The sequence below is a fragment of the Scardinius erythrophthalmus genome (genome assembly GCF_964197995.2).
Source record: "Scardinius erythrophthalmus genome assembly, chromosome: 12".
NCBI classification, from domain to species: Eukaryota; Metazoa; Chordata; class Actinopteri; order Cypriniformes; family Leuciscidae; genus Scardinius; species Scardinius erythrophthalmus.
Window position 1 is genome coordinate 4,028,578 of NC_138232.1, and position 25,363 is coordinate 4,053,940.

Sequence of the window (25,363 nt, forward strand, 5' to 3'; positions counted from 1 at the left end):
AATAGATGCGATTAAAGCGAGTTCAGGAATAGCAGGCTGTCACTGGAATAAAAGGCCAATGGAAAAGCAGGATGAGCCGCAGGTTGATGGGAAGAGAGGCGGATCTCACGGGCCATATGTTGCTGGGACAAAGTACTGGCGCCAAGTACAAATGAACTTATATATGCATTAGCCAAAATATATCTTCAAGCTTCTTTAAATAATATAATATAAAATAGCTTCAAATTAAATGCACAAATAATACATAGGCATTATATGGATGGATGGATGGATGGATGAATGTATGGATTTATGTATGAGTATAGATTGATGGATGTATGAATGGATGGATATGTATGTATGTATGCATTCATAAAACTTCATAATCATTTCTATTATTATTATTATGGATGTGTGTGTATATAGGCATAAGGTATAATAAAAATAATAATAAATGCAATTACTTTTACTTTTAACACACACACACACACACACACACACACACACACACACACACACACACACACACACACACACACACACACACACACATTAAAATAAAATAATAAAACAGAAATTCAAACTAAACTAAATTAAACTAAATAAATAGCCTAAGCCGTCAAGCTTCTTTAAATAATATAATATAGCCTAATTATACAGGTAGATTAAAAATTGCAATTTAAAAATAATAAACTAGATGATAGATAGAATTTGCTAAATATATCGAAAATCATCATAGATATCCACTTTCAAAAGTCTTTAGAATAGTTACGGTTACAAAATAAATGTGAGAGTTGCAGGTCCTTACAGAAAATGTTGGTTCCTCTCAGAAACCAGGCGCGTAAATGTGACGTTGCCAATCTGCGTCATTGCGCTTGGAGACAGCAGACTAGAAGAATGAGATGTACATTATCTGTATGTATGCATTACACATTGTCATTTGTTTGAATGTTTTCTGGTATGAAAACAGAGCGAACCGATGAACTGAAATGCGTGATAGTCGCGTTTCTAGTGTGTTGAATCGCTGTGAATGGCTTATGTCTTGTTTACAGCGCAAACAACCCTTTAACATTCGGCCTTATTAGGGTGAGTCAATAACATTTTTGAGAAAACAAACGTTCATTTGTATTGCATTTGCATATATATTTAATATTGGTTAGTTGTGTGTGCAAAAGGTTGTTTATTGTGTCGCACTTCAAGAATGAGCAGCTAGCATGCTAACTAACTAACTGGGATTACAGCTTTAAACCAGAAGATCTGGGTGTTTAAATTAGAGAATGCTTGTATCATAACAACTTTTGAGGAGTTAGTTATTAATTTGGCAAGCTGTTTTTAACGCTAGTGTACATTACATTTTGTGAAATGTACAGAATGTTGTCTTATGTAAAATATCTGCATAATGCACAATATTAAAAAAATAAAAAAATAATGTACACTAACATGCTTATATACAGACAAGCATTAATATTGATGAAAAGCTAAATATCAAATGCCATAGATAAATATTTACTGAGTAATACACTATTTTGTGGAGGGGCGTCAAAATGACAATTTCCACCTGAGATTTGGAGGCAAATCACAGATGGGCAAATATGACTTTAGAAAGATGGCAGCATTATAATTATATTATTATGCATAGATAGGTAGGTCTGTTAGTAAATCCTGTTGTTTTAAGCAATGTTGTTGCATTATATGACTTTCTTAACTCATTTTCTCATCCCTGTAATTTGGCTTTAAATTTTAGGTGGAAATTCTCATTTTACACAGAATAGTGGATTACTCAGTAAATATTCATCGATGGCATTTAATATTTTGGCTTTCATCACTATTTATGTTAGTCTTTCTTCAGAAAAAAAACATTAACAAAATGAAAAATGTATGCTGGGGACCTCTGGTGGAGTTGACACGGAATGACCCAATGAAATATTATTATGTATTTGTTTATTTATGCAAAAGCCAGAACAAGAGTGATCAGGTGGGATGTTGCAATTCCTATAAAAGTTAGCAACCCCTAAAGCCAGTTTTTAGTCCCATTTAGTGCTTGGCGAGTGTTTATTTTGGACCTTGCCTGCAGGTATTACAGACTATAAAAAGAGCTCGCCACAGTTTCCACAGTTCAGAGAGCTAGTTCAGCCACAGTCGTGCTTTGAAGCCGCACCGCAAGCCACACATGCCCAGATTCATTGCCGTATGACTTTAACATTTAAAGTCTGTAACATGCTCTCTGTTTTTCAGGACTGAACTGACATGGTCTGCTGATCGGTCCACCTCCTCTAGAATAATGCATCATCAATAAAAATGGGAGGCAGCGGGTCCAAAACTAAAGGAGTCTGGCCTTTTAGCAGCTCAGGAGCTGGAGGAGAACCTCCCGGTGAGGTCACTGAACAGTGCTTAGCGCGTCTGAGAGGCTTCAAGAATGCCACTCCATTTGTCTTCACAAGGAAAAGGTAAAACCTGTGAGTTCTGAGGCCCTGTTTACTCCTGGTGTTAAGATGCGTTCCGGTCGATCGGATCACAAGTAGACGAGGGAGACACATTCCCGTTTACACCTGGTGTTTTAATCCGTCTCTTTTGTCCACTTTCAAACACTTCTGTCCTGATTTCTTCGAGTGGGGGGTTTATGGCCGGGTGTTTTTTCAGATCTTTCGATCTGATGGACAAAACATGTGCAATTTACATATGAACTCGACTGGAGACGACGGAGAAACACACAGAGAGCATCAGCTTTAGTTTCTGCTCTGACAGACGCAAGACCAGCCGAACGCTGTGAGTGTGTGTTAGAAATCACGAATGGAGAGAGAACTTTGTGATGGTACGTTTTTTTGTCTTCAAACCAAACTTGAGTCTTCAGCCGACAAAGTTTAAATCCCGTCTGGCTGGCGCACTTCTCATAATGTTTGAACACATTCGATCACATGAGTGTTTACGCTATGAATTAATCAGGTTGAATGTGTTTTTGACTGGAAGTGGTGGAAAGTGGACAAGCTCAAAACAGTTTTAGACCCGTTTACACCTGTATTTAGCGTCGTCCACTTGTGATCCGATCGACCAAAACGCTTCTTAATATCAGGTGTAAACAGAGCCTGAGAGCCATTTAGTTTAGAGTCAGTTGTTAGTGGTTTGAGCCATGTGAAGTCAGTAACTGGGTGATTCTCATTGCAAGAACATGTCCTATTTCAGGCTTCCTTTATCGAACGGTTTCAGACACTGAGAAAAGAGGTGATGCCGCAATGGATATTATGAGAAAATTTACGTGTTTTTGACCTTGGATGCATGTAAACCTGTTGTAGGAGACTCCAAAACAACATTAGGAACCTTTAATATACCAAAATAGGGGCACTTTAATTTTTCTGTAGTTTTGGCGAAAGTGTTCTCAATTGTCACAATCCATCAATCCTAAATAAATAAACAAATATTTAATTTTAATACTTCACATTTTGTGCAAAAAAAAAAGACAATATTTTATGTGTGTGAGACTTGGATGTGTTTTTGTGCAAAGAAAATAAAAATATATATATTTTTTGTGTGTGAAATGTGACTCGGAAGTGTTTTTGTGATATTCTTTGTGATTGCAGTTCCTTGTATTTTGATGAAGATGGCGATCTGGCTCATGAGTTTTATGAGGAGACTGTGGTGACCAAGAATGGCAGAAAGAAAGCCAAGCTGAAAAGAATCCAGAAAAACCTCGTACCTCAGGTGAGCTGTACCGATCCGCTCGGATACATGGACATGTTCAGTGCAAATTTACAGGATCAACTCAAGAAATCAAGTGACATTTATGAAGAATAATTATAAATGATATAAAAAATTCATTTTAACAGGGTTCGTACAAAGTGCTTGAAGTGCTTGAATTTGACTTTTTGAAATTGAAGTCCTGGAAAACCCTTGAAAACAGACAAATTTACGAAGAGGTACTTGAAAAGTGCTTTAATTATTTAAATACAATATATATGAAATAATTTTTTTTCGAAAAACACAAATACAATCTTTTCAAGCTAATTTAACACTACAGCCCGTCTGATAAACCCCCATCAGACTGTTTCAGGATATGAAGTACGGCAACATTATAATATAAAATATTATTTATTGAGCAATAATAGCCATTATAAACTTTGTATTTAATATATATTATTAAATGCGTTGTAAGTTGTATTTTGGATACCATACATCTGTAATTTGTTTTTAAAAAATCCTAAAGATATTGTTTTATAAGTGTGATCTCTTATTGCAGTGCTTGAAAACTCCTGGAATTTCTTTTTACAGTATCTGTACGAGCCCTGTTTTAAAGATCACTACGTGAGAAGCAACTTATTTATATGACTTTAATTGACATTACATGACATTTACATCCCTCCCTGTTCTTGCTTGCACTATTCTAGACTAGGTTTGAACCTTTGTATTTCTAGCTTATGTTATTGCTTCCTTAAGACGAATCACTTATTGAACTCCTCATTTGGACAAAATGTAAATGAAAAATATATTATATATTTTAGCCTCAAAGCTAAAAGTCATTGACTACAAGGCATTTATTTATTTGTTTGTGTTTGTTTGTTCCAGGTCTTCCATTTAAACATCTAAGAATTTATTTATTTATTCTTAAATATTTTGTTTACCTTAATTAGCTCTTAATTTAGTACTAAAAGCATTTTTTAACCATATTTTTGCATTTCATGCTTCCAGGGAATCGTTAACTTGGATCACCCCCGAATCCACGTGGACTTCCCTGTCATCCTGTGTGAAATATAAGCAAACAGACTCTTCAGGAAGTGACACGGCTGTAGGAGCGCCACAATCCCCCTCCACTTCCTTCCACCTTTGCTGTTCCTCTGTAAGGACGCCCCGTGGCTCGCTGTTACGACAGGGAGGGCGTTTGCCCTTCATCTGGCTTTGACCAAAAAGTTGAATCATATTTTCTGATTTGCATTCTGGTGTATAGACAGCAGGCGTACGTCGTCCTGTCTTCTGTGATGTACAGTAGGGAATGCATGTGCAATGAGAGTGTGTAAGTAAGGAACCTAAAGCTATGCAGGGATTGTACATAAATCATGTGTTTGTTAATGTCGACCAATTGCAGTGCGTGTTTATCGTTTTATTGTATATTATTATAATATTCTGTTGTATCAAAGTCTGTCTCTGTTTGTTGGGCTGCACTTGTAATCATTTAATGTACAGTAAATTATGAGTTGATATACTTGAATAAAATGTTTTAGCAGATTACATGGCCGTACTTATTCATGTAACTCGATGTAAATGTTTATAATAACATGAAATGCCAGGCATCGTTAGTTTTACATCCATAATGTTTTGCAATCTTTAAGTGAAACAAAATATTCAGTGAAGACGTCATCCTTTCTAAATTGGAGACTGAGAATACATATTAAATGTTGACTTTAACATTAAGATTTACTATTTTTTTGTGTGTTTATATTTTAATTATTTTGAGGGAATCTGTGCTGATATTGAGTATTTAATTGTCGCTAATTTCTACATTTTTACATTTACATGACCTTTTCCATCATTCATTCAGTCACTTAGTTAATCTTTGTTAATAGTTTGTTTTTAATGTAATAATATAATTTAACTTCTCTAAAAAATATTTTAAAAAATCATACTGTACATTATAATGTTGTGACAGTAATGCAGTGTTGTTTGAGCATAATTGATATACTATGATTTTTGATAATATTTTGAATTAGAATCGATTTAAATTTTATATTTTACATTTTAATTTTAGTTAAAGTTTTAGCTATTCAGATGTTTTTTATTATTATTATTTTTTATAAATATGTATATTTTTATTATGTTTTAGGTTTAGTTGATTTAGTTTTATTTAAATTAGTCCGTAAATTAAGAACTTAAACTAAATGAAATTGAGACATATTGTTTTGGCAACTAGCTGAAGTTTATTTTTATATTTCATTTTATTTTGGATAATATTTATTTTATTTCAAGTAAAGAAAAAGTTTTTTTTTAAATGGTTTTAGTTGTAGTTAACAATAATAAGCCTGTTGAGATTTAGGATTTAGCAGTTTGTTTTTTAATTTATGTGTAAAGAATTTTTAAATATATTACATATTTATTAAAATATCATTTATTATATAAGTTATTATTTAGCAATCATTTATTTAATAGTATAATTTAGTGGTTATTGGCCATAAGAAGAAAATAATTATCATTAATTTCTTGTAATAATTACTGGAATGTCACTTTTGGTGCAACACAATGTTATCGTTAATCTCGAAAGAGATTTAAAAAATATTTTTCTAATAAATTATAATATCATGCTTTCCTATTTATTTTGGACACTTTTTCCTCGGGTTGTGAATTGTAACGGGCGTTGACTTTATTTTGGCAGTGTTCAGTATGCCTGGCACTGGGGATTAGGGTGTGGTGAATGTGAAAGGTCAGAGGTTAAGCTGTTTGTAATGTTTCCTCGCCTCTTTGAAGTTCACCGGAGGGAGGCTCTCACTCCCGTTCAGCAGCTTGTGCTCTATCGACATACGATAGAAACATTATCAGAGCCGGCCAGGCCCCGCAAAGGCACGTTCATTACAAACAGATGCCTGTCCCGATGTAAATGACTTCATTGGGAATGTTCGTCCCACCCATGTGAATGAAATACAGGAAGCTGCGACAGGATGCCATGTCTGCGCACAATCACTCACACCGATAACAGAGAACACACTGCTGGAGGGTGTAAGAGTGAATGCGTGATGAGACATGTGAAGGTTACAGAGGCCCGCAGGGGCGTGTGTGTGTGTGTGTGAAGATACTGTTAAACAGTCAAATCACACAAAAATGAACATTCCATCATCGACTCACCCTCATAATGCTTGGAATATGTAGCCTATAGAGCTATTCCCCGGTGTTCGCTCGTTATATGAAGACCTTACCTTTTCAACCTCAAAAGTGTTTTATCATTGGCCTCTGATAAAGCTGCTGGTTGACCTTTGACCTGAAGGTTTGCTCTTATAGGAGTAGAGATGGAGATAATACAGGGGAACTGCTGCCTCTGGGCTCTCCTGACGCTCAAGGATGTGAGTTTGCCATTTTTGGGAGACGGGCTTGATGGGTGTGTGTGCGTCCAGTTCCTCTCATATTGTTAAAGCTTCCTGGCGCTGCCTAGTTGGAAGAAACAGTGATGTAAAACCCCAAGAACGGGGAGGAAAGGAACGGGGCCGAGGAAGGAAGTGTCCCTCTCTCTTTCATGAGCGCACATGCACTGACAGAGGACACACATGAGTCAGCAGAACATCAGCGGAACAGGATCTCATTCTCGGAGAGGAACCACTTGAAAGAAGCCCAATGACGCTCTGATTTCATATCCATCATGTGAATCCTCAAACATCTGCAAAGTTTCAGTGAATCTATCTACTGTTATTGCTGCTCACACATGTATAAAGACCAAACCTTGGCAAAATAGGTCATACTTTATTCATATGGATACATCTTAAAATTAATAAAACCTAACATTTATGTGATGGATGAGAAAATGAGAAAATTTAGAAAATATTTGATTGTATTATTACATTAAGAGCCTATAGAAACAGCTGCTTTGTCAAACTATACAGATCCAGATTTATACCATGGTATTCATATAGTCCTACAAGGTTCTTCAAAAGCATACTTCAATATTATGGTAGTGTCTGGTATCATAGTATCATGGTCATTTTATGGCTTTTTTGCAAGTGGGCCCTTACAAATGTGTGTGTGTATATATATATATATATATATATATATATATACACACACACACACACACACACACACACACACACACACACACACACACACACATTTTTTTCTGAGATCAGTGTTCTGTTTCTTAAAATAAATAAATAATAATAATGAATTCATTTAATAATTGTGTTTCTATTTTTTTCTTCTTTTTATTGATTTAATGTTTATTCAATAAAAAAACACGTTCTTTTGGACCTGAACTGCACACGTTATACTCATTTGCATAAAGGAAAACACGCCCCCCTGTGAGCTGGTCATAGACCACGCCCATGCAACGAATCAATGAAACTTATGAAAGCGGCGTTTTGAAGTTCTCATCTCAAGATAATTCTCATGAGACTTCACGCTACATTACATCGCAACATATGACCTGAACCCTTTATGAACAGCGGAACACTCGCGAAAGTCTCTGTATGAAGCAACAGCAATGATTTACATCGCAAACACAAGATGGAGTTATTTATCTGCGAATGACTGTTATTTTTAATATCAAAGGTGAGTTATTTTCATAAAAAGTTGTTTTGGTTTCATGTTTGTTGCTCTATGATTGATGTGAACAGGCTGGTGTTGGTTTATGATTGTTTTCAACACTTTTTACACTCACAACATTATATGTAAGTTAGGCTACTATGGTACTAACGTTACCAGCATGATATACTGAATACCATCGAAATGAATTTCAGTACCATGGAATTTTGTAAGTAGCCTACCTTAGTATTACATTTTATTGCTCAATGTTGCTCTATTGTTCTCAGTTATGTTTTATTTAAACATCAACTAAGTTAATTATCAACATAGAGTAAGAAGAGTAAAGAGGTACAGTATAAGATGTGGAGACAAGAACATACAAGAATGTGGAGAGCATAAAATATTTGGCAAAAGTTTTTGAGATCTCTGACTTTTTTATTGCAGATCAAAAATGCAAGATTCTTGACAAGCCTCAACATTGTGTGAGACTTACCTTCATTTAATCCCATTACTTTAGGAGAAACAAATGAGAAATTAAGATTCTAAGTTATGTTTTATTTAAACATAATTTAATACAATCCCCTAGAAGAAGAAAAAACAGACATAATAGAGTTAATTATCAACATAGAGTAAGACTCAAGAGGTACTGTATAAGATTAAAGTGGAGAACATAAGAAAATGGTTTTGGAAATATTTGATGAGAAATATTAAAGTTATTGAGATCCATATCTCTGACTTTTGATTGCAGATTAAAAGTCAAGATTGTATCTTGACAAACCTAAACATTGTCTGAGATTTACCTTCATTTAATCCCATTACTTTAGGAGAAACAAATGGGAAATTAAGATATTTTTTATGGGTCAGTAAAATCAATGCCTGAACAAGTCATTCTGTCTTAAATTGGAATATCATCATGTGTCTTTCTATGAATTGTGTGATTGTGTAAGTGTTGCTTAAAACCATGTTACATAAAAGTAGCATTTAACATTTCCTTCTTAAGGACCAGTGACTTAACTTTGACTACTTTAGGTAAAATAAATGTGTTTTTGTATTTGCTAAATTATTACAATTAAATATGTTTAAATAAAAAACAACATGGATATCTTTTTTTACAGTATTTCATTTTAACAGTGGGAATAGCAGTAACACTTGGACTTTTATAATTATACAATTGTATAATAATAAGTTAACCCACTTTATTTACAAAAAGAACTCACCTCAAAGTCATAATATCACTGATTTATACCGTAACTGATTAAACTTACGGGGTTAAAATGGTTTCATTATGGTTGCATTTGCTGCAGTCCCCTATTTGTCTTCTTGTTTACCCTTTGAATGAACACTGATATCAGAAACTATTTTTATTGACTGAAAATTCTGATCATAATGAACTGTAATGAGGGTTGTGACTTTATTTCAGGCCCTTGTTGTGAATGACTGAAGTCATGGCTTACTGGATCCATCTTAATTGGAGAATCTGGTTGCTGGTTCCACTGGCTCTGGATCATCTTGCTCTCGCTGAAGACCTGAAGCCCACCAGATGGCCTCTTTACCCTCAGAAGCCGCTGGTTCTCGTCTGGAACGCCCCGACTGAAGACTGCAGGACTCGACACAAAGTCCATCTCCAGCTGGACCGGTTTCAGATCGTGGCGTATCCCACTGAGGGCTTCACCAAGCAGAACCTCACCATGTTCTACAAAGACCGCCTGGGCTTGTATCCACACTTTGAGCACGACACCGCCGTCAATGGTGGACTACCACAGATCGCCAGCCTCACGCACCACCTAGAGAAGATGCCAAAGGGGATTGAGAAGTACATTCGTGACCCGTTAGCACAAGGTCTGGCCGTCATCGACTGGGAGGAATGGCGTCCGCTGTGGATTCGTAATTGGGACGCCAAAAGCATTTACAAGAGCCAGTCGGAGCGCTTAGTGACCCAGAAAAACCCGAACTGGACTCTTACCCAGGTAAAAAAAGTGGCCCAGCTGGAGTTCGAGATGTCCAGCCGCACATTCATGTTAGAGACATTGCGTCTGGCCAAAAGCTTGCGTCCCAACCAGCTGTGGGGCTTCTACCTCTTTCCTGACTGCTACAACCACGACTATCGCAACAGCCTGGAGAACTACACGGGCCGATGCCCGGATGTAGAGGTGGTCCGGAACGACCGGCTTAAGTGGCTGTGGACTGAAAGCACAGCCCTGTTTCCTTCAGTATACATGAGCTCTGTGTTGCGTTCAACATCCTTCGGTCGCCAGTTTGTCCGAAACCGGGTGAAAGAGGGAATGAGATTGGCATCGGTGGGAGAGGGACTGGCACGTCCTGTTTTTGTCTACAGCCGCCCTACGTATGTCAATGAGCTGGAGTTGCTGACAGAGGTGAGTTTGTAGAAAGCAGAAACATTTGCAGTGATAATTTCAGCTTATTGCCTGATTGAACTTTTTCCGACTCAGACAAGTGTTACAGAACATTTCATCGAAATAAACTGAAGATTTCGGTCAACGGTGTGATTTTCTGTAAAATTGCTGAACCTCCAAAAGTGGTATTGGGTTTTATTCTTATGTAAGCTGGAATTAAAGTGATAGTTCACTCAAAAATGTAAATTCTCACCCTCGTTCCTAACCCATAAGACTTTCGTTTATCTTCGGATCTCAAATGAATATCTTTTTGATGAAATCTGAGAGCTTTCTGTCCCTCCATTGACAGCTACGCAACTACCACGTTGACGCTTCAAAAAGTTCTTAAAGAGATTTCATCAAAAAGATGATGCCAGCGTGATGACACAATGCTTGGCACATCTCAGAGATGGGACACAACGAGCATTTGTGGTTAAAAAGTATATATATATATATATATATATATATATATATATATATATATATATATATATATATATATATATATATATATATATATATGTGTATATATATGTATATGTATTTTTTTTTTTTAGAAAATGACAGATCGTTTCGCGAGGTAAGACCCTTATTTCTCGACTGGGATCGTGTAAAGACTTTGAAGCTGCACTGAGACGGACATTTGAACCTTCTTTGAACATTGGTATAGTTAGTTGCAATTGAAGTCCATTCTGTGGAGAGAAATCCTGGAATATTTTCCTCAAAAACCTTAATTTCTTTTCGACTGTAGAAAGAAAGACTTGAATATCTTGGATGACATCGGGGTGAGTAAATTATCAGCAAATTTATTTTTGAAAGTGAACTAACCCTTTAATGACAGAATTTTCATTTCTGGGTGAACTATCCCTTTAAGAGTAGCGTTGCAAAGCAGTTTTTTTAGGTAATTTTCTTTAAAGAAATTAATACATTATCTTTCTTATCGAGTAATGTCTTTGCTAAAACAGCTTATCTGAATCAATATTGAGATTAATTCCATCAAGTTAATATTTTTTTATGGATTTCTGACTTTGCAGATAATTCCATTGCAGATTTAAAGTTAATATTGTATTTCGACAAATCTGAGGATTGTTTGTGACACTTCTGTGATGGAGACGTGTCATATTATCAGAGAAACATCTGATGAGTGGACTTTCCAAGCAAAACTTTCCATTTGCTCTTCATTTAATCCCATTAGTAAATGAACTGATTTTGGTGATTTTCTGCAAAACTGCAGGACAACCAAAAGTGGTAAAAGAAAGTTCCCACGAAGGCTGGAATTAAGAGTAGCATTTCAAAGCATTAACAAAAAAGGAATTTGTTAAATTACTCTTTAAAGAACTTTTTACTATGGCTTTTATAATCTGACATTAATATTAAATTAGTACTTTTACATTTATAAATGCATTTATCCAAAATAAAATGTTTTTTTGTTTTTTTTTGCGTACATTTATTTAAAGGGGGCTTGAACTGATGTTCTACCACTTTATTTGGGAATGAGAGGTGACAGAGTTTTATCCAAGATTTCTAAAAGTGCATGGGAACAATATTTTACCATTACTTGGGATAATTTCTGTGAAAGTCCATTTAAACCTATCCAAACACAAACACAAAGGCTGTAAAGCAAAAGCAACAGTTGCTTAGGGACGGTGCTTAGTAACATTTGCAAAGAGCCAATTAAAGTTTAGTAAAATCTCTGCATACAACCTACAGCTAACCTCTGACACTGAACAGAATGTGCGGAAATGAAGGTTGACCTTAAAGGACAAGATATTCCATTCAACTGCCAGTGACTCTCCCCATTCTGTGTGTTCAGATGCCAAAGAGACGTCTTCTGAGTGTCTGCAAATATTTCTTCAATTGTGTATGTTAGTAAAGTTCACGTGCCCAACTGTTATCTTCGGGCTAAAGATCTTCAGGTTTTATGCACAACAAAAAACATCTTTAAAACAAGATCTATTCATAACTTCAGAACTTAAAGGTGAAGCGTGTACTTTTTATAAAACACTTTCTTCAATAGTTAAATATACACAGACAACTATGTGACTCTGTGGTGCTGTCTTAACATTGCTCCATTTATTTGAGCAGTTTTAGTGAAGATTAAAGCGTGTATATGGTCTTTGTGTTGATTATCAATTTTTTTTTCCTTATATACCCATACTTTCTGCTCTTTATCTCTGCATATATGTGTGTTATTATGTGCAGTGGAACAGGAAGAGTGCTGGTCGTGTTTTCAGTGCCACCACCCATCATATCATTCCAGCTAATTTCCTAGATTGTTTCAAAGTTGCTGTTAAAAAATTGTATTAATTCGTTATTTGTGGCCTCAACTCTCAGCAATGTCCAAGATCCAGTGACTGATTCCCTTGTGTGTGTTTGTGCAGACTGATTTGGTGTCCACCATTGGAGAAAGTGTGGCCCTGGGAGCAGCTGGTATCGTATTCTGGGGCAATTCCACTTATGCCAGCAGCAACGTAAGCATTCACACATCACACTGTATATTATTTTAATAATTAATAGTACTTGTTAAGGGGTTTCTAATGATAATAATCAGGGAAGCAGGAGGCAGGAACCATTGAATGTTCAACATATCTTTAATCACAAAATAAACATAAACAACAAAATGTAAGTAGGCGACAGCCCCTCATGGACGACTGCCGCATAAACTGAAACAAAACAACAACATAAAAGTCCAGGTCTGGTCCTCTCTCGGCCTTCACTTTCGTCCCTTCTCTTTTTATCCTTCCGGAGCTCCTCCGTGGGACTCGAGACACTCGCTCTGTTCCCACGGCTCTCGGCTCTGCCTGCTGCTTCTTATTATTTTGCTAATGGTGCTTTTGTTTTTCATAATTACATTATATATCATATTTGTTATGAAACCGTATAAGGCAAATGTGTTGTACACAATCTACTGCATGCCTTCTGTCATCTGATACTTTTTAGCAAGTAAAAGGCCTTTGAGTGTAATTGTACAAACGTCCACCTTCAGCTTGTGGTTCATGTGTCTTTTTGCTGTGAAATCTTTACTGATTTTTATAAAGTAAATGTATGTTCAAATGTCAGTCTCAAATATGATCCATCATGCTTTCGAGGAGCGTTTATGTTCACGTCTCAATCACTATTGTAATGCATTGCATTATATTATATGTTTTGCCCTCCATAATAAAAACTACAGAGCTTTGATCACAAAACTAAGCATTTAAATATCATTTTTACAAAGACATGTTATTGGGAGATTTTATAAGCATTTTATGTAAGTCTGTTATAAAGATTTCATTGATTTACATTACAAGCTATTAAAAGTTCATCTTACTTTTTGACTGTATAAATAACATCTGCACCAAATTGCATATTTGTTTTTTGAGATCCATATTCTCATATCATACTATATGGTTTTATGCCCTGATGTATCAAATAGGATACAACCATGAAACTCATATGCAAATTATTTCTGACTATTATTATTATGTCAAGTTTACATAGTTAGGATTGGTGATTTAAACTTTGGCACATAAGTTGTCCTTTGCTGTTTTTGCCACAGTCATAAATGATTTCTTTGTAGACAAACTAATAACTGCATAGCAACACTAAAATGCCTACATCACCTTAGCAACGCCCTAGAAACCACCCACAACACCTTAGCAACTGCAAAATAATACATTAAAGTGTCTGCAACACCCTGCCAACCACCTAGCAACATGGCAGTTTTGCATGGGGAAACTCTAGTTTTTACTTGACATAATTTCTCTCTCTTTATCTTTTTCATCATTCAGGCCAGTTGTTCCAGTATAAACCAGTTCTTGCAGGGTCCACTGGGCCGATACCTCCTCAACGTCTCCAAGGCAGCCGAGCAGTGCAGTCGCTTCCTGTGCGGTTTCCACGGCCGGTGTCTGCGCAGACATCAGGACACAGACACGTACCTCCATCTTGACCCACAGACGCACACAATAGTTGGCCAGGGCAGTAAACTGCACGTGAAGGGAGAAGCGAGCGTGGAAGAGCGGCGGCGGATGAGTGAAGACTTTCAGTGCCAGTGTTATAGCGGGTATCGGGGCGAGAGCTGTGACCTCGAGGACCCTCTTCAGCAACGGGGACACGGACATGCACTACAAGCAATAGGGATTTACCTTCTCAGTCCATTGCTGCTTCATTTACTGACCTGAACACTCCTCAACTGGCACTCGTTTTCTTGCTTATGAAATGTTTGTCGCTCCAAATGCTGTTCTGAAAAGGTCCCTCGCTTGTCATTTGGGTGAGCTTGAAATTGAAATTCATAAGTATGACCACAGGAAACTCAAAAGTTCCTTGGAGTTTAAATAAGCACTTTTGTTTGTTGTCACACATTACTCACACACCCTTTGAGCCAGATGTAGGAAATTGTGCAACAGGAAAATCTCATGAAAATCTATGACTATGATTAATGACTATCTGATAGTGCATTCATTCAGAAGACGTTTTATTTGAAACTCAGATAGTTTAGTCTTTATTTGAGTCACCGATCATCAAACAATTTGAATAGGTGGACATCTGGTTTTGAGTGTGAATTTAAGACGTGACCATAAAGATGCTGGTTATCTAAAACTACAATGTAGGGTGCAAACATCAAATGTAGTTACACAAATACACAAGTATGATTTGAATAGGTGGAACTAGTGGATCTGAGAAAGCCTTAAATGGACAGTTCATCCTAAAATGAAAATTATGTCTATTTATTCAATATTAAAGAGGCCATCTGATGCTTTTTAATGTTTTCCTTTTCCTTTAGTGTGTAATGTATCTGTTCAAGTTCATAGTCTCCCACAAAAGGGATTTATTCTAACAGAGAACATTGCTCCAGACCGGCCTAAAATGCCTCGATCGAAGTTCAGATATTGCTTCATTTTGAAATATCATGCCCGCCCAAAGACGACTACACGCCGTTAAGTCTTGTACCTTTTGTCCGATTGCTTCAAATCAAAGTTTGTAGTGTTGTGTTTCACCTCATTCCTAATTGGCTTGGTTCATTCATGGCTTATAACACTTTAACGTAGACTTACCTATGGGAAAACTGAATGGAAAAAAATTCTTCCTGAACCAGCGCCGCTTAAAAAGGGCAAAAAAAAAAAAAAATTAACATTAAAGTATGTTAACCTGTTCTAATAAAAAAAAAAAAATGACTTTTTAAAATAGCATCACATGGCCTCTTTAAATTAATATTCATTTATATTTCAGTCTTTTCCTGAATGACTTAAGAAGGCTTGAAATATAGTGCATGAGTTGTGTGAACCACTTTTAATAATCGTTAATATGAGACTACTAGTGCTGGAAATGTGGACACATATGCTGGCTGACCTGAGTTTGAATCTGGCTCGTATTTCATTTCCTCATCACAACCCTGTTTCCGTCCTGTCCTATAAAGGCAAAAACCCTTAAAATAAACAAAGTTACTACTCAAGAACTGAGTTATTTATATCCTGTTATTTAAAAATATTTTGCAACTTTATTTTGACTGTTTCGTGGACGAACTGTTGCCGAATCAGCATTTATGCACACTTTTTGCTTCGTTCAGCATCTCTGTCAGTGTTATAGAGGTGATTGTTATGGAAATGAGAGTTATGTGACCGCTGTCATATTCATATGTGAAAAAGGCACAAGCACTGGACTGTGAGAGAAGCATTTGTATTACATCTTTGAACTGTGGCATTATTGCAAATTATATTTTCTGAAATTGTGATGCACAGAGTAACAGTATTATATTTGATCAAAATGATTTCTGCTTTTGATTAAAGAAAATGTGACTGGTAACATTGTGCATTCATTTTAAAGAGTGTTCATTTCTTTTCACAGTTATCGCTGCCTCAACAGTTCACAGTCAGTGACCATTCAGTGTTTCTCAGTTAGTGGAACTTTTTACTGAGTAAAAGAACTAAAAGAGGAGAGACGTATGAGGCTCCAACCCTTGGTTCTGGAGGACCAGCCCAAATTACAGGGTTTATAAACCACAAAGTTATATTTGTTGCTTTTAACTCTGTGAACGTTTACTCAAAATAGACATTTACCAGTAGGAAGCAATATGAAATATGGCATGTTTGTTATAGTCTTTAATCACTCTAGAAATGACTTCAGTAGTTCAGCTGCTTTGCATGCAGCTGTGGTGTTTGATGATGTTACTGATACCCACAAATAATGTTGGTTCCTCATTTGTTCATTTGAGCTCTTTGCGTGTATAAAAGGTGTCAAGAATTTATGTCTTGATCTTGAAATGCTGTGAGTCACTTGACCATAAATTTCACACAATCTACACGGAAAGAAACAACCTATGCAGTTCAGATACTTACCAAGCTAGCTACCAATTTTACACTTCAAAAAGATCGTAAAGAGATAAAAACTAATCCATATGAATTGAGCAGTTCAGCCCAAAATGTCTGAAGTGCATGAGCTCAAAGCATCTGTAAGCTATACCGCAACTGATGTGTGAGTTGATGCATGTTTATATGTAAATAAAAGCCTAAATTCAATTTGCGCATCATATAAATCGATCGTGTTTCTTCAGATAATTTAGACTAAACCACTCAATTAGTTTTACGACCTCTTTATGAACTTTTTGAAGCATCAAAGTTCCAGTTGCAGCTGTCAATGGAGGGACAGAAATCTCTCAGATATCATCAAAGAGATCTTCATTTGTGTTCCTAAAAGATGAACGAAGGTATTACAGGTGTGGAACGACATGAAGGTGAGTAATTAATGACAGAATTTTAATTTTTAGGTGAACTATCCCTTTAACGCTGCCTGTGTGAACAAGGCCTGCCTGTCTAAGCTCCTCCTTAGACCACGCCGTCTTTTCCCTTTAGAGACTTTTAAGTCACGAGAGAAGCTGAAACCAACAGATATTTCGTGAGTGATTAATAAAGATTTACTGAATAAGTAAGTACAACATATGTCTAGCTGATATGATTGCGTGCATTTATTCATATAAACAGCGTCAAAATGTACATTCTCTGTGTTTGACGGTTTTCTTGCGTAAAGTCATGGTTCCTCTTTTTAGTTCTGTAACGTTACCAGAAAAATGAACAACACAATATGTCACCACCATTCTTCTAATTATCATAAACGCCTAAACACAGCTTGTCAGATCTTGCCCATTTAATGCGTGTATTTAACTTCAAGTTTTGTGTATGTTACCATGGTAACCAACACTCACATAAAAATACTATGGTAATACTACGCTTTTATGGACGTGTTGGTTTCAGAAGTACTGATGGTAATACTCCATCTAAAAATGTACCATGGTACTAAAATTCGTGTAACAAGATGGTGGTAAAATAGTAATTTTTGGTGCTTTTTGTCTTTGTAAGGATATGTATTATGGTAAATGTATTTATATAGCTATTCTTCTTTTTGTTGTTGTATGTTTTTATTTTATGTAATGTCTTGCTTTTTTATTTGGACCTGAGTCTAATAAAGCTTTTGATACATATACATACAAATATATAATCATAATATTATCTTTACTGTACCATAATATCAACATAAATGTAATATTCATATATCACATATTACCATAATGTGCCCAAGATGTTAATAATGTTAAAGAACAATGATAATACATTTTTATTTTGTAAGTAAATGTCATAGTTACCATTTCATCTATGTATCTGCCTCTCTTTACCAATGAAATGAAAAATCATGTACAATTATAAAGTCACGTTTCAGGGGAAAGGTCTACACACACACACACACACACACACACACACACACACACACACACACACACACACACACTTAATGTAGTGTTTCCTGAAGTGGATGATTATTATGGATAATGAGTTGTTCAGGATAAAGTATACCTTTGTTCAAAAAAATTGCCTCTCATCATTGAAATTACTTTTCGAAATTAGACTGTAGCTCGACTTCATTTCCATTTAAATTGCCTCGGCTCATGTAACATCAGGTGTGGAGCTGGATGCTAAATGTTCCACGTTCCTGTCATTGCAGCTCCAGCGTGTCACCTTTTCCAGGGATGGACGAGCTTGGACGCGGAACATGTCCTCTGCTGGTGTTCAGCATCTGTTTTGCGTCTGTTCTCGGCCGTCCCCCGATCTCATCCTCTCTCCTCACTCATCTCCCGTTTTTTTCCGTATGGAACGCGCCGACGGAGCGCTGCATGTCTCAATTTGGGGTCGAGCTGGACTTGAGCGTCTTTGACATCGTGCACAACCGCGACCAGGCCTTCATGGGCGACAACATCACTATTTTCTACTCTGATAAGTTGGGAGAGTATCCTTACTATGGCCTTGGCAGTGAACCGGTGTATGGAGGTGTTCCTCAGAACTCCAGCCTGAACCAGCACCTTCGGAAGGCCGATGGCGACCTGCAGACAGACATCCCAGATCGTGACTTTCACGGGCTGGCCGTCGTCGACTGGGAAAAGTGGAGGCCGCTGTGGGAACGTAACTGGGACACTAAAGAAGTTTACTGGAAGGGCTCTAGGACTTTAGTGAAAGCCAAACATCCTAGCTGGAATCCGGATCAGATAGAAACGGAAGCTGTGCGTGAATTCGAGGAAGCTTCACGGGCCTTTATGGAGGAGACTTTAAAGCTGGGCCACAAAGAGCGTCCTGGAGGATTATGGGGGTTTTATGGCTTCCCTGGCTGCTATAATTACCAGTACAAGAAGAACGGGACGTATACGGGTGAGTGTCCTCCTCTGGAGATGAAGAGGAATGATAAACTGGCCTGGCTGTGGAACGTCAGCTCGGCCCTGTACCCTGATATCTATCTGGATCTGGGGCTCCGGGGCCGGGATCGGGATATCTTGCTGTACAGCCGGCATCGGATCCTGGAGGCCCTGAGAGTGAGGGAACAGATCTCCCATCACCCACCACCTGTCTTCCCCTACGCCAGGATCGCCTACACTTACTCCTTGGAGTTTCTCTCACAGGTCAGCACAGATATAGTTGAACTATGAATAAAAATGACAGAATTGATCAAAAACGTGTTTTATATGTCACTTGTTTGTGTTTTCAGGAGGACTTGGTGCACACTATTGGAGAGAGCGTCGCTCTAGGAGCTTCTGGTATCGTGCTATGGGGCAATGGGAACTACTCCAAAACGAAGGTCAGAGTGAATAATACAGAAATACACACACTTCCGATAACACCGCCCTGATAACATCATATGTGCTGAAGGAAATCCAATACTCATTTCTTACTAATTTTGGGGTGATGATTCCAAAAATAGTGCCTGTTATGCTCAAGAATGTCACACTTTCTCATAAAATATGTATTTTTGGGTGAAGAAGTCGGAAAAACTGCCACAAAGACGTGATTCCTGTCGTCCTCTGAGCCAGGCTAAAGCTATTTGTTCAATTCTCAGCCAGTTTCCACATGTATGATATTATTTTAAAGGGATAGTTCACCCAAAAATGAAAATTCTGTCATCATTTACTCGTACTCGTGTGGTTCTGAGAGATTTCTGTCCCTCCATTGACAGCTACACAACTACCACTTTGACGCTTCATATGATGAACAGATTGAATTTAGGCTTTTATTCACATTTAAAGCTTAGTTTTACAATGTCTTTATGAACTTTTTGAAGCGTCAAAGTGGTAGTTGCGTAGCTGTCAATGGAGGGACAGAAATCTCTCAGATTTTATTAAAAATATCTTCATTTGTGTTCCGAAGATGAACGAAAGTCTTACGGGTTTGGAGCGACATGAACGAGAGTAGAGGACGACAGAATTTTAATTTCTAAGTGAACGATGCCTTTAAGCCTAATCCTGATTTCAAGATTAGAATCATTGCCAGTGACAGAAGAACATGCAAACATGACCCAGATGTTTTCTGCTAAACCTGTGGGTGTTTTACTACATCAAAAACAGCGACAGAAAATTACAGATTTTTGTGGCGGGAAAATAAAAAATAAGTATATATTTATAAATGTGTTTTTGGTTGTCCAAAAATGGTTCTTCTATGACATCAATGCAAAACCCCCTTTGGGAACCAGTGTAGGGAAACTTCTGCTGTATAAGTGGCGTCACGCTAGACATGTTCTGTTCACTCATACTCATATGTCAAGAAGACTTGTATTTTCAGCAGTCAAACATGAAATGCTTTTGGGAAGTTGACATCATATGTTGTAACTCCATCTTAGTTTAGTTTAGTTTAGTTTACTTTATGTGCACAAATATAAAATATACAGTATACAATGAAAACATGAAAGTACAATCCATGTACAGTGCAGGGAGAGGCAGAAAACACAAAAGGGCTTACTTAAAGCCTCCACCGAAACAACAAAGAAAAAAAAAAACGAATTATGAAAATTAAATTGACAATTAAGTGAAAGTTAACCTGTAAATTTACTTAAAAATACATCTTACATTTCTCTGGAATGTTACCTTTACTTGAACATATCTTATAAATGAAAAAAAAAAGAAAAAAATCCATACCTAAGATACGCACTTTCTGTTACACATTCATATAATTAGTTTTTAACTTTAAAATATTAATGTTGATGAAAGCTACAGCTCATAGCCACAGTACACTATCAACCACTATTACCCATTTTTGGTTCCCAAAAGAATCTTTCAGGGAACAGTTCTTAAAAGAACTATTTTGTCTTTAGCCCTATTCGCACTGGATTAGTATTATCTGGGGACCACATGTGATTTAGAAATTACCCACTCACATCTGAATTTTGTGAGGCACATTCGCACAGGATAAGCAAAGCCGGGGATTTCACTCAAATTTACTGACTCATCTCCCGGATATGATGTCAATAGGCTATTGCTTGGAAATGTCTTGTCGTTAGGTCTAGCTGTATGAAATATCATAAACTGAAGAATGTTTCTTACCGCATGCTGCTATACATGTCATCCATCTCCATCTTTTACTCTTCTTCTTTACTCTTCTTCAGCTTTCTCTTTCTGCAAATTGTATAGTTGTATGGTGTAGCCTATAGTGATATGACCCAGCACCCAAAATACTATCAAAACACTCCAACGCAGCCTCCATTCTTCACGAAAGATGGATAAAAAAGCGCACAGGAAACAAAAACCTTGAAAAAATGATAAACGACCCCGCCAAATCACAGAGATGCCGATTCGCACGGGACTAATATTATCACAGGACCTCGGGGTGTTTGGTGAAATATGGTAAGCCCTATTCGCACAGGATAAGTATTACCTGGTGACCTCTAGTCATTTATAATAATTGCGGAGGTTGTCTGTGATCTTAATCCCGTGGGAATCGGCCATGTCTGTAATTTGTAAAGATTCCCCCGCAAATGACCTACCATATTTCAACAAACACCCCGAGGTCCTGTGATAATATTAGTCCCGTGCGAATCGGCATCTCTGTGATTTGGCGGGGTCGTTTATTATTTTTTCAAAGTTTTTTTTTATCCATCTTTTATCCACCTGCTCACCCCCTCCTCCTATTTCAATCAGTGAACCGGTGACTAATATTCACATTCCTACGAAACCATGATCATGTGACAATCAAAAACATTACCTCTTTCATGTCTACTACAAACATTTTAATAATCTGAAGAACCTTTAAAGAATCTTTTGTGCATTTGAAAGGGAATCATTTATGGAATCATTAATGGCAATAAAGAACCTTTAATTTTAAGAGTGTTTAAACTCACTAACATGTACACATAACCAATGATCCTATCCTCTCCATATTCCATCTGTGCAGAGAGCCTGTGTCGCGGTGCAGGAGTACCTGGACGACACTCTTGGCCGCTACATCGTGAACGTGACTGAGGCAGCGTTTCTCTGCAGCAGGACCGTGTGCTCGTCCCAGGGCCGGTGTGTCAGACGAGACCCGAGCGCCACTGCCTTCCTGCATCTGGACCCAGCCTCATGGTCCATCGTTCCCAGAGCAGGACTGCCTGGGCCAGTTACGGCGGGTCCGTCTTATGTAGCTCACAGGAGGCTGAGGACGGCTGATCAAACCAGAGGATTCACAGACAGTTTTAAGTGCCAGTGTTTCCCAGGCTGGGGAGGAGAACAATGTCAGAAACCAGTGCCTGTAGAGACTTTTACATAACAGAAGTTAGACTAGACTAGAAGACTCAGGACGGGTCACCTGAAGTTTGCTGGGTTAACAAATACAACCCATCACCCTTGTGCACTTGACTGTCACAAATGTACTTGAAGTTTATGCCAAATGATTATGTGCTTTCATACTTGCTAGCTAAATGTTATAAAACATGATGAGTTTGTAAAAATCAAGATGCATTTTATTTTGAGTTTACTTCAAACGTATGCAAAACCCTGAGAATGTAAATTATCTATTGATTTAAATAATCTTATTCAAATGCAATCATCAATAAATCATTGAAATCTATATGGAATAAACTATTTTGACAAATAATGTCACATACATGTTTTCTTCTTTTCTTTTATGGATGATTAGTTAAGAATAATGGAATTTACATATTTCATTTAAAACAGAAAAGCCTGGTTGCTCTTTACATTCGCCGAGCATCTTCTTTTAGATCAACTGTGAAATGACACCATCATTTTAGTGTAAAAGCGGCTATGAATAAATGCATCCAAGAAATAAAAGACTAATCACAATTTACGAAGCAAATAATTGCAAAAATATCACAGTTTGGCAAACATTATTAAAACATCATTGTTGTTGATTAGATTTTGAATGCAGACAATGTAAATCAATGAAACCCAGTAAAGTTTTGTGGCTTTTATTCCATGTCAAATATATGCATTTCATTTGAACAAAATCAACATTTAGCAGATATTTAAATTGAACAAAGTCAACTTTTACCAGATATATGCATTTAAAATGTACTGTGAAAACAAACATTGTAAACTCCTTGCACTGAGGCAACAAATGAAAATTTTGGTCCAATAAAACGCTCTCTAATTCAAGCCTGCTCCGCCCCCTAATAACCATCAGATATCATGATGATCTGACCAGCGAATCATACTTCAGGCTGTGGTGTAGCTTAAAGGCTATTGGTTATTTATTTATTTTTTGATGAGGCCTTGATAGATCCTGAACAAACTTTCTGTTCCAGTATAAAATACATCTGCAAAAGAAAGAGAACTAACTGCAGAAAACTGAGGAATAATAATAATAAAAAGCACAATGTTTGAGGAATATAAATACATTGCAGCCCTGCAAGCTTGATATGAAGGTAAGATTGCGGTTTTGTTGGACGTGCTGTCCACAATGTCACTGTCAACACAAACTTTGTGGAATCACACACTACACATATATCTATATGGCCACTAGAGGACAGTAGAAGCACACTGTCGAGTGTACTGTGAGCTGTGGTTAAATCCCGTTCAAAACACTTCAAATATTGTGTGAAGAAGACAACAAGCATGAAAGACTTGTTTAATTCTAATTGCCTGGGCTAGAAACACTCAGTTAACTCAGTAAAACTAATAGCATGAATCATGATGAACGTATAGCTTTGATCAGATTCGTAAATGGCTTTGTTTTTGTATGGCATCGATTTGTTCAACAGAACGACAGGCCTCATTATGTATCAAAACTTGTATTTTGAATAATCATAACATATTGCTCATACTGTTGATAATGCCACTAAAACTTTGCAGGATCATGGTCACATTACAATATTTTAGACCTTATTCAGATTATGTGTATTTCTCTTCCAAAAAAGTATACAAAGGGATCATACTATAGGTACCGTATATATCATACTATGAAATATACCATGGTATTTATATGGTACCCCAAGATACTTCCAAGACTACCATGACATATTATTATTATTATTATTATTAGCCTACTTTTTTGTAAGTGTTGTGAACCTTCAGAGAGTGAACAGAAAAAAAAAAATCTTTGCAATCATAGATGATAATGCGTATTATCTTTGTGAAAATTGAATTCATTTTGAGCTGTTTGGTTTGACCTTTTTAGAGGTCAGAGAGACCTAGCACACTATTAAGGGTGTATTTCCCAGTTGAAATAGACTACAGAAGGTGCATCCAATCAGCAATTTGAATTTGGGGTCCAGATCTCAGTAAATTGAACAAGGTGGTAACCAAATGTAAAAGATGATTCAGTAATTGAAAAAAAAAAAAGATTTGGTAAAACTACACAATAAAGTATCATTTGTTAACATTAGTTAATTTAACATGAACTAACAATGTAAAATACATCTACATAATTTACTAATCATGTTAATTTAAACATTTACTACAATTTTAAGATAAAAAATTGTATCTGTTAACATCAATTAATGCACTGTGAACTAACATAAACATTTTTATTAACTAACATTAGCGAAGGTTAATACTGTAAAAATATATTACTCATTGTTTCTTTATGTTAGTTTAGTGCATTAACCATTACTGAAGAGTGTTTTTTGATTTTCCTTATTTGCTACATAGAGATATGCAATACGGTGCATTTAACTAACTATTTAAATGTAAAGTACAAAAATATTTTCATTTGTAATCTACAATAATCTATATGACCAGTTGACTAATCGTTTGGAATTCCTCAATGAAAATCTGCTTACAAACTAATGTTTGTTGAGTGACTAGTCGACTCACTAATCCATAGAATGGTTGTCTTCGACATGTCTCTCTACTTAATGCTTTAATAGTCATACTGAAGTCAGACTGTTGTTCATTTGAACTACTACCGAACCCAAATGTCCTTTTCGTGGATGATTGCCAGTAAAAATCACATTAAACAGAACCTACACAAATGGCCGGGTCACTGATTAAGAGAAGAGAAACTCTACATTTCGGTCTTTCTGGTCGGTGGCGCCGGTGAGAGAGATAAGGTAAACAAAAGCTG

At 36.7% G+C, this 25,363-nt stretch overlaps 2 protein-coding genes across 3 annotated transcripts; both read left to right on the forward strand.

Moving 5' to 3' along the window:
• The first annotated feature begins 792 nt into the window (after nt 1-792).
• Nucleotides 793-5,384, forward strand: tusc2a (tumor suppressor 2, mitochondrial calcium regulator a). Of its 2 annotated transcripts, XM_081381078.1 has the most exons (5): nt 793-894; nt 1,032-1,065; nt 2,215-2,426; nt 3,555-3,675; nt 4,660-5,377. In XM_081381078.1, the coding sequence occupies exons 3-5, from the start codon at nt 2,278-2,280 to the stop codon at nt 4,723-4,725; spliced, it is 336 nt and encodes a 111-aa protein (XP_081237204.1). In that variant the 5' UTR covers nt 793-894; nt 1,032-1,065; nt 2,215-2,277; the 3' UTR covers nt 4,726-5,377. The 2 variants fall into 2 exon arrangements, with proteins under 2 accessions (XP_081237204.1, XP_081237205.1); XM_081381079.1 differs by lacking the exon at nt 1,032-1,065 and having other exon boundaries at nt 808-894; nt 4,660-5,384.
• A 2,647-nt stretch (nt 5,385-8,031) lies between these two features.
• Nucleotides 8,032-22,939, forward strand: hyal2a (hyaluronidase 2a). The gene is made up of 9 exons (XM_081379694.1): nt 8,032-8,214; nt 9,608-10,562; nt 12,962-13,051; nt 14,351-14,711; nt 16,967-17,030; nt 17,167-17,262; nt 18,552-19,497; nt 19,584-19,673; nt 22,256-22,939. The coding sequence occupies exons 2-9, from the start codon at nt 9,621-9,623 to the stop codon at nt 22,607-22,609; spliced, it is 2,943 nt and encodes a 980-aa protein (XP_081235820.1). The 5' UTR covers nt 8,032-8,214; nt 9,608-9,620; the 3' UTR covers nt 22,610-22,939.
• The last annotated feature ends 2,424 nt before the right edge of the window (nt 22,940-25,363 follow it).

Bases quoted from the DNA above. Each gene is read 5' to 3' on its own strand.
- hyal2a (XM_081379694.1), top strand. From the start codon at position 9,621: ATGACTGAAGTCATGGCTTACTGGATCCATCTTAATTGGAGAATCTGG. The intron at 14,712-16,966 runs GTCCATTGCTGC...TGAATTGAGCAG, and splicing joins AATAGGGATTTACCTTCTCA to TTCAGCCCAAAATGTCTGAA. The intron at 17,031-17,166 runs GTGAGTTGATGC...AACTTTTTGAAG, and splicing joins AGCTATACCGCAACTGATGT to CATCAAAGTTCCAGTTGCAG.
- tusc2a (XM_081381078.1), top strand. From the start codon at position 2,278: ATGGGAGGCAGCGGGTCCAAAACTAAAGGAGTCTGGCCTTTTAGCAGC. The intron at 2,427-3,554 runs GTAAAACCTGTG...TTGTGATTGCAG, and splicing joins TTTGTCTTCACAAGGAAAAG to TTCCTTGTATTTTGATGAAG. The intron at 3,676-4,659 runs GTGAGCTGTACC...TCATGCTTCCAG, and splicing joins AGAAAAACCTCGTACCTCAG to GGAATCGTTAACTTGGATCA.